Here is an 11,620-nt window from a genome sequence, read left to right on the forward strand (position 1 = left end):
TCTTCTGATCCCTGGGATTAAAGGCCCCAGGATTTCTAAAGCAGGAATGCAGCACTGCAGGTGGAAGATTCAGTTTATGTGCTGGATGGGACCAGGGCAGGCAAGTAATCCTATCCTCATCACTCTGGTGGGGTTGTTTGAAGTGTTGTTTTCAGACAGAATCTGCAGCAGTCATAGAATCATGTAATCATAGAATGGCTTGGGTTGGAAGGAACTCCCTCATCATGGACAAGGATGCCACACACTAGATCAGGCTGCCCAGGGCCCCATCCAACGTGGCCTTGAACTCTTTCAGGAATGGGGCAGCCACAGCTTCCCTGGGTCAATGGTTCCATTGGCTCACCACCGTCTGTGTAAGAATTTATTCCTAACATCTAATCTAAATCTTTCCTCTTTTATTTCAAACTGTTCCCCTAGTTGTCCTATCAGTATCTGCCTCTGTAAAAAGTTGCTCTCCATCTTTCTTATAAGCCCCCTTCACATCCTGAAAAGCCTCAATGAGATCTACCCAGAGCCTTCTCTTCTCCATGCTAATAACCTCAGGTCTCTCAGCCTGTCTTCAAAGGAGAGTTGCTCCAGCCCACTGAGCATCTTTTTGGCCTCCTTTGGACCTGATCTAACAGGTACATGTCTTTCTTCTGCTGAAGACTCCAGGTCTGGACACAGTACTCCAGGTGGGGTCTCATGAGGGCAGAATAGATGCAAAGATTCACTTCCCTCAGCCTGCCAGTCACACCTTTTCTGATGCAGCAGAGGATGCAGTTGGCTTTGTGGGCTGCAAATGCAAACTGTTGGCTCGTGTACATCTTTTCATCTACCAGAACACCACAGGGCTGCTCTTAATGTGAATGTGACTCATGTCCCAGTCTGTACTCATGTCTGGGATTGTCCTGATATAAGTGCTGCACCTTGCATTGAATTTCTTAATTTTCATGAGGTTTTCATGTGCTCACTTCTCAAATTTGTCCAGGTCCCCCTGGTTAGCCCTATCCTTCTGTAGTGTCATCTGTACTGCTCAACTTCGTGTCATCTGCAAATGTGCTGAGGAGGCACTCAATCTCATGTCTCCATCATTGAAGAAAAATATTAAAAAGCACTGATCTCAAGACAGACCCCTGAGAGACATCTCTCATGATTGGCCTCCACCTGATCATAGAGCCATTGACCAAAACTCCCTGTCTATGTCCATCCAGCCATTTCCATATTCACAATAGTACACCCTTCAAATCCATGTCTCTCCAATTTGGAGATAAGGATGTTGTGTGGGACCATTTCAAAGACCGGACAGAAGTTCAGGCAGAGGACATTGGTCAGTCTTCCTTTGTTGACTGTTTCAGTCCCTCCACCATAGAAAGCCACCTGGTTGCTCAGACACGAGTTGCCCTCAGAGAAGCTTTGCTGGCTGTTGTGGATCACCTCCTTGTCTTGTATGTGATTTAAAATTGCTTCCATGAGGATCTGCTCCATGATCTTTCCAGGCACAGAGGTGGGGTTCACCAGTCTGTAGTTCCCCATGTCTTTTGTTTCCCCTCTTTGAAAATCCAATCTGCAACTGGATGCCCAAGGACTTCTGTGCATGAAGATGGTCCATGTCCTTCTCTATCCCTCCCTCCTCAGCTCACCCTGATGGGTGATCCTGTGTTATCTCCACATGTGTGCATTGGGCTGCTGGTTTTGACTCTGTCCTGCCTAACACTGTCCTCAGGAAAAATTTCAGGCTTGTTTTGACTTATCCACTCTCTGGTGAGTACATAAACATTGCCATGGGCTTGCCTGGGGCCTTGTCCTTCCCCACAACGCTCCAACCCTGCCTTGGTTGTCCCCAGGTGTCCTCAGCAGAGTTCACAGTAGGCTGTGTTCCTACATGTGTTCATGTCTTGGGTGATTTGTGTGCAGCCAGACTTGTATGAATGTACCAAATATTTGACAGGTCTACAAGAGCTTGTCTTTTTGTGTCTCTCCTCACAAACAGACTGTGTTGCTCATGGCAGGGGCACTCTCCATGGCTCAGTTCATGAGCTCTGCAAAGCAGCATTTTCCCAGCATCAGCAGGAGCTCAAGTGCCATTGAAAGGTAATGGCATCAGCCTCCTAGAAATCTCTCCAAGAGGCACTGTAATCCAACCCCTGTTTCCTGAACCCTCCTTCTGTTCTTATGAAGCTCACACTCCACTGCTGCTGATACCAAGCCCCAACAAGGACCATTTCCCACCAATTAAGATCCTTAGTTCCTTTCAGTGTACCAGCACTGGGACTGCCTCAGCATGGTGGGCAGTCCTCCTCTGCCTGCTTCACCAGGCCAGGGCACAGCTGCTAGAGAGTTTGAAAGGATGGGGTTGGCTTTATGGATCTGGAGAAAGGATAAGGAATCCTACCCTCCTTGTGCAGGCCATGTCCAAATAAATCTGCTTCCAGTGAATTGCTGGTGCTTTCAGGTGTGGGACACAGCTCTCCTTCATGCCAAAGCCGATGCCAAATGTATTTGTGCGATTCATTGACCTGGTGCTGTGTCAGCCTGAGATCTTGGCCCAAACAGATACAGAATTTAAGAATCACTGTACGTGATACCACTGTGCACTGGAGTGAAAGGGCAGAGCCACTGCATGTTGCCCAGGGAAAGCCAGGGAGATGCTGGGGCTACTGGGTAGACAAGTGTTGGTGGGGATGCCCCAACATTTGCTCTGTGGTTGGGCTGGTCCCTGCACGTGCCATTGCATCCCTGGGGCAGGGGTGGTGCCAGTGCCCTGGGGCACTGTGGAGCAGAGAGAGAATGGGGGACTCCAGGAGTGCCAGGTAGAACAAGGAACTGGATTGCCCATATATTGCCAATTCACCCAGTGACCGCAGTGCAGCTCTTGTGGGGGAGAAGGTGAGGCATGGGCATCACAGGAACATGTCCATTGGCCAAAGAGGTGGAGGGGTTCAGTGGCTCTGCCCCAAATCTCCGGCAGGAAGAATGTGCAGGGAAGTTTCCCTGTTGGTCCCTTCATGCAAAATTTAGCTTTGCCTTCATCAGCTCCTTCCCTGCATCCAGGCAATTGTAGATGTCTGAGATGTGCCAGCCTTTTAATCGATCCCTTAAGCTGAGAATGAAGGTTGAAAAAGAAATTTCAGAGTAGTACGCAGAAAAAATCCCTAAGTGTCTGTATTAATAGTGAAGCCAGATGTCCTTCACAGAAACTCAGAGAAGACGAATGCCAGGAGCATGTCATGGAAAGGAAGAGGAATGTGGGACACTGATAGGCCCAACTTTCTGTAGAGATACTCTGTGCTGTACTGTCATCAGCCCTGTTACCCACCATCTATAAATTGTGAAGGGATGGCTAAAAAGCAGGGATTTCCGACAGATATGCACAGGGTACAGATATTTTGTGGCACTGAGGCCTGCAGAACTTGGCTTACACAGCCTCCATCAACCTTATTGCCAAGAGTGATGTGTTCAGCACCTTGATACCTCTGTCATCCTAGTTCACCCCTGGTCAAACAGGCAAGAGGAGACAATGTTGTCAAAGGAGTTCACAACCTGACCCTCTGGAAGAACAGAACATCTGCCTGCATTTCAAGTTCCCAGATGGGGAAAGGGCAATTTACACAGTCTCCCTTGTGGATGGAAGGATGGACGGATGGATTCTGTTTATCAGGCTCTTCCTGACTGAGGCCTCTAAAGTGCTTGTGATCAAAGTGCCCAAGAGCATCAGTCTAAGCAAGAGGGACTCCTATGGACAAAACTTGTCTGCCACAGAGAGCTCACAGATACGATTGAGTGTGTCCCATTGTCACCTCCACAGCTCAAGGGGTCTAGAATGACCTTGCACAGAGCTTTTCTGGAGCAGAGCTGGTTCTGACGCAGCAGGGCCGTGCAGGTGCTGAGCTTGAACATAGCTGCTCCACCCGAGCTTGGGAGTGACAAAGCTCCACCGGTCAGTGATGGGCCTGTGGGCACCAATTACTGTCCTTGGACTCCCTGGCCCGTGGGATTCCCGGGGACCCAAGCGTGAGACCCAGAGTGGTTAATCCCAATACTGACTTGTGAATGAACTCTGCCTGCCTGCCAAAACCTGGCTCCTGCCATGGGCCTCAGCAGTGGTAGGGCTGGATAGGGGAACTGACCCTGGCTGCCCATGCCCATGTGTGCTGGCCAGGCCCCAGACTGGGCAATGGAGGGGAGGAGAAGGAGAACATGAGGCCATGAGCCATCCCTGAGGCAATTCCACCCATCCACACTCCTGCTTTCCTTTGGGAACATCTTCTGTCTCCCCTGCCACAGCACTGACTAGAGCAACAGGTGCCCCATTCCCGTGATCCTACAAGGTGGCTTGTCTCCATGAGCTTCCATAGAATTCTAGCTGTCACTTGAGGACAGTAGAGGTTCTTGTAGGACCTGTGGGGAGATGTCTGGGCAGAGACACTGCAAGGCAAGGGCTGATTGCCACTTGGTCTGGGGTAGCTGAGAATATTTTACATACTGCCCTAGGATAGTGCCCTGAAGAGGACCTTCTGCAGCATGTCCCAGTCTCACATTTTTCTGGGTGAAGGATCTCCCTACATCGTCACCTTGACAGGATCAACACCATTACCCCGAGGCCATACACTGAGGGAAGGATCAGCTGGAGACTCAGGCTGAGATGTAAAAATCTTTATTGAGTTTAAAGATGGAATCAAGGTCACCACAAGCACAGGACTTCAGTGCGGTGGTCTGGAGGGACAAGAGACTTCACCTCTTGGCCATGGCGAAGTCCATGCAGGGCTTCCATTTGTCTTTGCTGTAGAGTGCAGGCTGGCTTGGAGGAGCCTTGCAGCCCAGGGAAGCAGAAGAAAAGAATGAAAAATGAGAAAAGGAGGTATGTAGAAATATCAAAGGAAAGACATGGGCCATGTTTTCAAAGTGCCCAGGCTGGCCCCTTCCTGCCAGCTTTCTTAGGAGGAGCTGAAGATGCTCAGTTCCTCTGAAAGAAATGACCTGAAGATTCTCTCTTTGTTCTCGATGTCTGGAGATCTTGGGGAAACCTCCCAAGACCTTAATATGCTCAGTATCTTTAGCAGGGGAGGCCTCTCCTGCCACCATAGCGCCTGGTGATGCAGGAGAGGTCAAAGCCCCCGGAGTTGATGGGCACTCCGTCACAGCTGAGGATGCTGCCAACGGCAGCGGAGGTGGAGGATCCCACCACGGTGTTCTGTGGGAAGGAGCTGAGGATGGGCCCGGGCAGGGTCACCAGCACAGCCGGCGGCTCAATGACGACGGTGGAGTCCTGGCACTGCCTGACACAGGGCTCATTGCAGCTGTTGGCCAGCGGGGTGGGGCCGCAGGGCTGGCAGGGCCGGCACGGGGTGTAGCAGGACATGTCTTGAGCTTGGAGCTGCACCTGGAACAGAGGACAGAGAGCAAACAGAGCACAAGGGTGGATGGGTGAAGAGCAGCCTGGTTATCCCATCACAAAACTGCAAAGGCCATCCATGAGTGGATGCTGGAGACTGTGCCAGCAGCCACACAGTCTTCATCGCCTCATCTGGCCAGGGCGCTACTAAGAGCCTGGCCCAAGGAAGCAAAGCTCTCTTCTGGTGCAAAAACCAAAAGCCACCACAGTCGTGTCCCAGTCTCTCTCTGTGCCAACCTTCTCCCCGCTTTCATCTCTCATGAAAAAGCACTCCAAACCCCAAATATGAGAAAGCCAAAATCAGCTGAGATGTCCATCAAGTGATGGAGACCTCTGTTTGGAAGAGGAGGAGAAGGGGCTTCACACTCACCTGGTTCCCAAGCAGAAGGAGGCAAGAGAAGTGGATGAGAGAGCAGGGACTGGGGCTGCCTTTTATACCTGCCCTTCACTGCCTCAGGACCAGGGGCAGCCTTTCCAGAGGTAACAATTTCCCCACAAGCTCATCTTACATGCAAACCAGCACAGCTAATGATATGGGCTGTGCTTTCATTTCCTGCACTGCTGCCTTTTCATTTCCCGTTTTGTTCCATGCCCATTTCCCAATGAAGGCTTCTTCTGATCCCTGGGATTAAAGGCCCCAGGATTTCTAAAGCAGGAATGCAGCACTGCAGGTGGAAGATTCAGTTTATGTGCTGGATGGGACCAGAGCAGGCAAGTGATATATCAGTCTGGATCACTCTGGTGGGGTTGTTTGAATTGCTGTTCTAAAGAAGATGTTCCAGGAATCCTCAGCTGGATGCCCAAGGACTCCTCTTTATGAGGATGTGTCCTAAACTTCTCTTTCCCTCCCTATGGTCACTTCTTCCCTCTCCGTGTCCATGGACTGTGCTGCTGGCTCCAACCTGCATAACTCTGCCCTCAGGAAAAATTTCTGGCTGATTTTGACTCATCCCTTCTCTGTGCAGCCTGTGAGTACACAAACAATTCCCAGAGCTTGTGTGGGGCCTTGTTCTTCCCCACAATGCTTCTGCCCTGCCTTGGTTGTCCCCAGGTGTCCTCAGAGTCCACTGTGTGTTGTGTTCCTACAACATTGACTTTTACAGGGTAGAGAGGTGGGCCCATGCAAAGCTCATGAAGCTCAACAAGTCCAAGTGTAAGGTCCTGAATATTGGTTAGACCACTCCCATGCACAGGCTGGGTGGTGAGTGGACTGAAAGTAGCCCTGCCAAGAAGGACTTGGGGGTACTGGTGGATGAGAGGCTGGACATGAGCTGGCAATGTTGTTTGCAGCCCTGGAAGCCAATTGTATCCCAGGCTGCATCAAAAGAAGAGTCACTACCAGGTCAAGGGAGGTGACTCTTTCCCTCTCCTCCTCTCTTGTGAGACCCCAGCTAGAGTGCTGTGCCCAGTTCTGAGGCCCCCAACATAAGAGGGATGTGGAGCTCCTGGAGCAAGCCCAGAGAAGACCACAAAGACACTCAAAGGGCTGGAGCCCCTCTGCTCTGGAGACAGGCTGGGAGAGCTGGCAGCGTTCACCTGGAGAAGGCCCTAGGGACAACTTAAAGCCCCTTCCACTACATAAATGAGCTCCAAGAGAGCTGGAGAGGGACTTTTTACAAGGGCATGGAGTGACACGACAAGGAAGAATGTCTTCACACTGAAAGAGGATAGATTCATATTACTTATTAAGAAGAAATTCTTCCCTGTGAAGGTGGTGAGGCCCTGGCACAGGTTGTCCAGAGAAGCTGTGGATACCCCATCCCTGGAAGTGCCACACTGGCCACAACCTGGGCAGTCAAGGCCAGGTTGGATGGGGCTTTGAGGAACCTGGTCTAGTGAAAGGTGTCCCTGCCTATGTGGCAGGGTTGGAACTGATTATCGTTTAAGTGCCTTCAAACCCAAGCCATTAAATGATCCTATGATTCTATGAAATTTGAGAGGTGGTCTGAGGAGCGATTCCCTCTGTGCCACCACTTACACGTAGCTCTGATCTCAGCCTGCCCAGCAGTGGCACCTGGGAGCAGTGGGGAGGCAGGGCTGGGCTGGGCTGGCCTTCTGCTGTGAAACACTCATGCAACTTTTACAGCTGCTTCTAGATCCAGGGATTGTGATGATTAAAACTGTCCAAGAAACCTAACTTGGTGCAGATCCATTGGAAGGCTACACCATAAACAAGCCAAACCACCCTTGTCAATGCCCTCTGCTTAAAATAGGTAGTAAACTGGAGTACTCGGCAAGTAACCTACAGCTCTTCTTCCTGTTCCCTTTCCATGGGCCTCCACTGATGGCCACAGATGGGGAATGCAGCCTTTGGTAGGCCTTTGCTTTTATGGTTTTGCCATGTGGTTACAGTAGCCCAAGAAGTGAAGAGCCCTTCCTTGCCCTGCATCAGCAAGTGGAAAACAGTCACCAGCCAGACTCTGGACAACATTCCTGCACTCATCCACTGCCAGAGAGAGGTCTCACTCTTTTTCATGTATTTTCTTCTTCTCAGGGAAATCCCCAGAGCTGGAGGGAGCTCCTATGTTCCTGAGTCCATGCTAGTTTTTCTGTCCAACAGCTGGTAAGCATATCTCAGTGATCTTTCTTCCTCCCATGAGTGAAAGGAAGGGTTCTGGGAACACATTCTCAGCCAACAGCATTGCTTATGGAAGCTCAGCTTAGGGGTGCTGGCTTTCCAGGTGGATCCCACTCTTTGAATTGGAGTCTGTTGCACATGAAACATCATCCACTTCACTTGAGAAACCTAAGGGTACTTGTTTGTTTTCCTACTTTTCTTCCAGGGTGGTCTGCCTCTCCCAGGTGATGTAAGTCTGCTCTGACAGCCCTCTTTGAGGCTTTGCATGCCTCTGTTTATCTCAGAGAGCTTCAGGCAGTGCTGATGAGGAATTCACAGCATCTCTCAGTATCCTGCACTCTGCTGTGTCTCGGATTTCTTGGACATTCCAGCTCTAGCTTTTTGTTGCTCTCCAGGGCTGCAGAGGGCTTCAACACTCCACAGACACAATTCTCCCCAAATTGCATCATTCCCAGGCAAGAATGACAAGCAGTGATGTCTACCTGAGGATAAATCCAATCTCAGGCTTTTTCTGCAGCCTCAGAGGGCTGTGCCAGGGATTTTCCCAAATGCCACTGGGAAAGAGAGCACAGCTGACAAGGGTGGGACTCAGCCTGTCCTTGGGCAGTGGTGCCTGGGCCTGGATGCAGGCCGAAGAGCCAAGTGCCCAGGCGGATCCAGGAGGTTGGTGAATCTCCCTAGAAGTGCCTTTGCTTCTAGAAGGAGTAGATGTTCAGTTCAGACTCAATCATCTCAGTTGGGGAGCTCCACACTCAGGTGAAATCAATCCCACACTCTCCATAAAGGCGTGTCTGTCATGCTGATGCCTCCTCTTTATGAAGTGGCCACATGGACTCTTCACGGTCAGTGTGCAGAAAGAAAAGCTTTGAGAACATGACTAATCTGTTCTGAAATGAAAATTGGGAGGGAAAAAGCAAGTGGCCTTTGGAAGTGCTAATATCCTCCCATTGAGTGTGAAGGGAGACTTGCTTCCCAGCCAGCCTTCCAAAGCTCTGCAGTCTGAACACTTTGCCGTGACATTACAGTTTTTCCACAACAAAGACCAAAATGGGCTGTTAAAAATGATGTGGGTTTTAGATGTGGAAATGATCTGACCCATCCAGTGTGAAGCACACTATTTTGCATATTTTTAATTAAAATTAAAAGAGTAGATTCAGATATTAAGGAGAGGAAAGAAGAGGAATTATGTAAAATTTGTTTACAGTCTTATGCTAGGAATAGTGACTGCAGGTAGAAATATTAGACATTGTCAAATTTTATCTTGAATCAGAGTATGATTCAATGAAATAGCCACAAGAATGGGGCATAGATACATCCAGAAAACATCAGACTAAATGGAGAAACGCATCTATTTCCTAAACAGTGAGCCAGTTGCAGGGATTTCTTTAGGGGATTCAGACAAACCCTGACAAGATGAAGCACTTGGCAAACTAGAATAGAAACCTGTGATAGGACCACTCCTCCAGCTCTGTTAGCTTATTGATGGGGCTTGTGACCCTTTCCAAGCACTGCTCTTTAAAGCACTGGGAGGCATGCTGGATTCACCTCAGAAGGAACAGAGGGTGGTGGGAGCTGTAGAATTGAGGCTCAGCCCAACTTGAGCTGGCTGTGAGTGAGATGAGCTGGGGAACTGGAGGCTTCTCACTGCCTGGGGTGCCCACACACACACTTACACTCTGTGAGGATCCTCTGCAGAGCAGAAGTCAGGGGAGGGAAGGGATCAATCTGTTTGCTCACACTGGGGCCTTTTGAAAAGCCACTTCACTTCTTCTGGAAAGCCCGTCCCAGAGCTTGCTTCACTTCTTTGTTTCTGAGTGTGTAAATGAAGGGGTTTAACAAAGGAGTTACCACCGTGTTAAAGGTATTCACGAGTTTGTTCAGACCCAGGGAATTCTGGGCTGATGGTTTGACATAGAGGAACATGGTGGAGCCAAACCAGATGGTGACGACACTGAGATGGGCAGAGCAGGTGGAAAAGGCCTTTTTCCGGCCATGGACTGACTGGATCCTCAGGATAGAAGAGATGATGTACATGTAGGAGACCAGGGTGACCACACAGGAAGCCACCACAACAATTATGGAGACAAGGAACGTTGCCAGCTCCACGGACCATGTATCACTGCAGGAGAGGGCAAGGCAGGAATCTATATCACAGAGAAAATGATTGATGACATCTGGCCCACAGAAAGTCAGCCTGGATGTCAGAAAGGCCAGCAGGGAGACAGCCAGAAAACCTCCCAGCCAGGAGCTGAGCACCAGCCGAGTGGAGAGGCCACTGTTCATGAGGGAGCTGTATCTCAAGGGGTAGCATATGGCTAAGTAGCGGTCATAGGCCATGACAGACAGTAGAAAACACTCAGTGGCTCCTAGAGAGAGAAGAAAGAACAACTGGAGGATGCAGACCCTGAAGGAAATGGTCTGGCTGGTCCCCAGCATGACTCCTATGGCTTTGGGAACAACACCCGTAGTGTACCAGATCTCCAGAAAGGAGAGATTGCTGAGGAAAAAGTACATTGGGGTGTGTAGGTTGCTGCTCATCCACACGAGACCTATGATGGATGCATTGCCTATTACTGTCAGGGAGTACATCAGTGCAAACACCACCACAAGGGACACTCGGGAATGCCATGTGCCTGGGAAGCCAAGAAGGACAAATTCTTCCACATTTGTCCCATTTGCCATGTCCTTCCATCTGTTGAGGTCCATCTGCAAAGAAAGAAAAGTTTCTCTGAGTTTGCTTGCCTGTGCTGGCTCTTCAGATGCTACTGGTAATGAAACAAAACCACCATCCCTGAAAATTCACAGTATGCAAAAACGGCATCTATCCTCAGTTAAAATTGTCAGGGAAATCCTCCTCTGCTAAAACATGTTTGGACAACTAGATCTGATCCTGAAAATCAGGCCTACGCCAGCAAATGAACATTTGGAAAATTATTTGTTGGATCAGGTACCTCATCTAGAAGACAGTAAATGTAGTCACTTCTGTGAGATAAGAAACCAACATAGGAAAGTATGGACAGCAGGCTGAGGCTCTCCAGCCATAGGAAAAGCCTTTGCAAGTCAGATTTCTGCTGACCAAGTTGAAATATCTAACATGAAATACTGCTCAAGGACTCCTGGTCTTGTATATTTGCTTTCTTCCAGGTCTCAGCACAGGAAGCTTTGGTAAATATCTCCATGTCCTCCACTGATCTCTGCTTCTCAGCAGAGCTGCTAGAGGTAGGATTCACCTCTTTGTAATTTTGCCATCCCAGGTTCAGGGGAAGAATTTCTACTGACCAAGCTGAAGTATCTATGGATACCTCAGCTCCTCAGCTTACCCCCCTTCTTTCTCCATGGACAGAGAAAAAGCATGAGCGACACATGGCTCATTTTGCCTCGTATACAGGATAAAAGCCCTCTAGAAGTGCCAGGTTGTCTCTGAGGTCTAAGGCAGGAGTTTGGTGAGCACCTTAGATGGATGTCGCACATCTCAACTTGTGCAGAGGTATTCCAAGCCTCAGTGATTGAAGGCAAAATCCTCTGAGGTGAATTCCATTTAAGGGAGCTCTGCTGAACTGCAGGGTATAATTTATATCCTCCCTGCAGACAAGGCAGGATTCTTCATCAGTTGTCTAGGGGAGTACATATGTCATTCTCAGGTGATTGTGTAAGACAATGTTGCTGAA

The 11,620-nt window shown here is 49.5% G+C and overlaps 2 protein-coding genes and 1 pseudogene across 2 annotated transcripts; all 3 read right to left on the minus strand.

The window, feature by feature from the left end:
- Window positions 1-1,006, minus strand: part of LOC108509799 — a 6,283-nt pseudogene extending 5,277 nt beyond the window's left edge.
- A 4,029-nt stretch (window positions 1,007-5,035) lies between these two features.
- LOC108509800 (feather keratin Cos1-1/Cos1-3/Cos2-1-like) lies at window positions 5,036-7,646 on the minus strand. The gene is made up of 3 exons (XM_017839379.1): window positions 7,621-7,646; window positions 5,745-5,817; window positions 5,036-5,362 (listed from the first exon to the last, which is right to left on the minus strand). Exons 1-3 carry the CDS (start codon window positions 7,644-7,646, stop codon window positions 5,036-5,038), a joined length of 426 nt encoding a protein of 141 aa, XP_017694868.1.
- A 2,067-nt stretch (window positions 7,647-9,713) lies between these two features.
- LOC108509801 (olfactory receptor 6F1) lies at window positions 9,714-10,634 on the minus strand. The gene has a single exon (XM_017839380.1). It carries the CDS (start codon window positions 10,632-10,634, stop codon window positions 9,714-9,716), a length of 921 nt encoding a protein of 306 aa, XP_017694869.1.
- Window positions 10,635-11,620: the final 986 nt, after the last annotated feature.

Source organism: Lepidothrix coronata, unplaced genomic scaffold, assembly GCF_001604755.1.
Source record: "Lepidothrix coronata isolate B3197 unplaced genomic scaffold, Lepidothrix_coronata-1.0 Scaffold406, whole genome shotgun sequence".
NCBI lineage: Eukaryota > Metazoa > Chordata > Aves > Passeriformes > Pipridae > Lepidothrix > Lepidothrix coronata.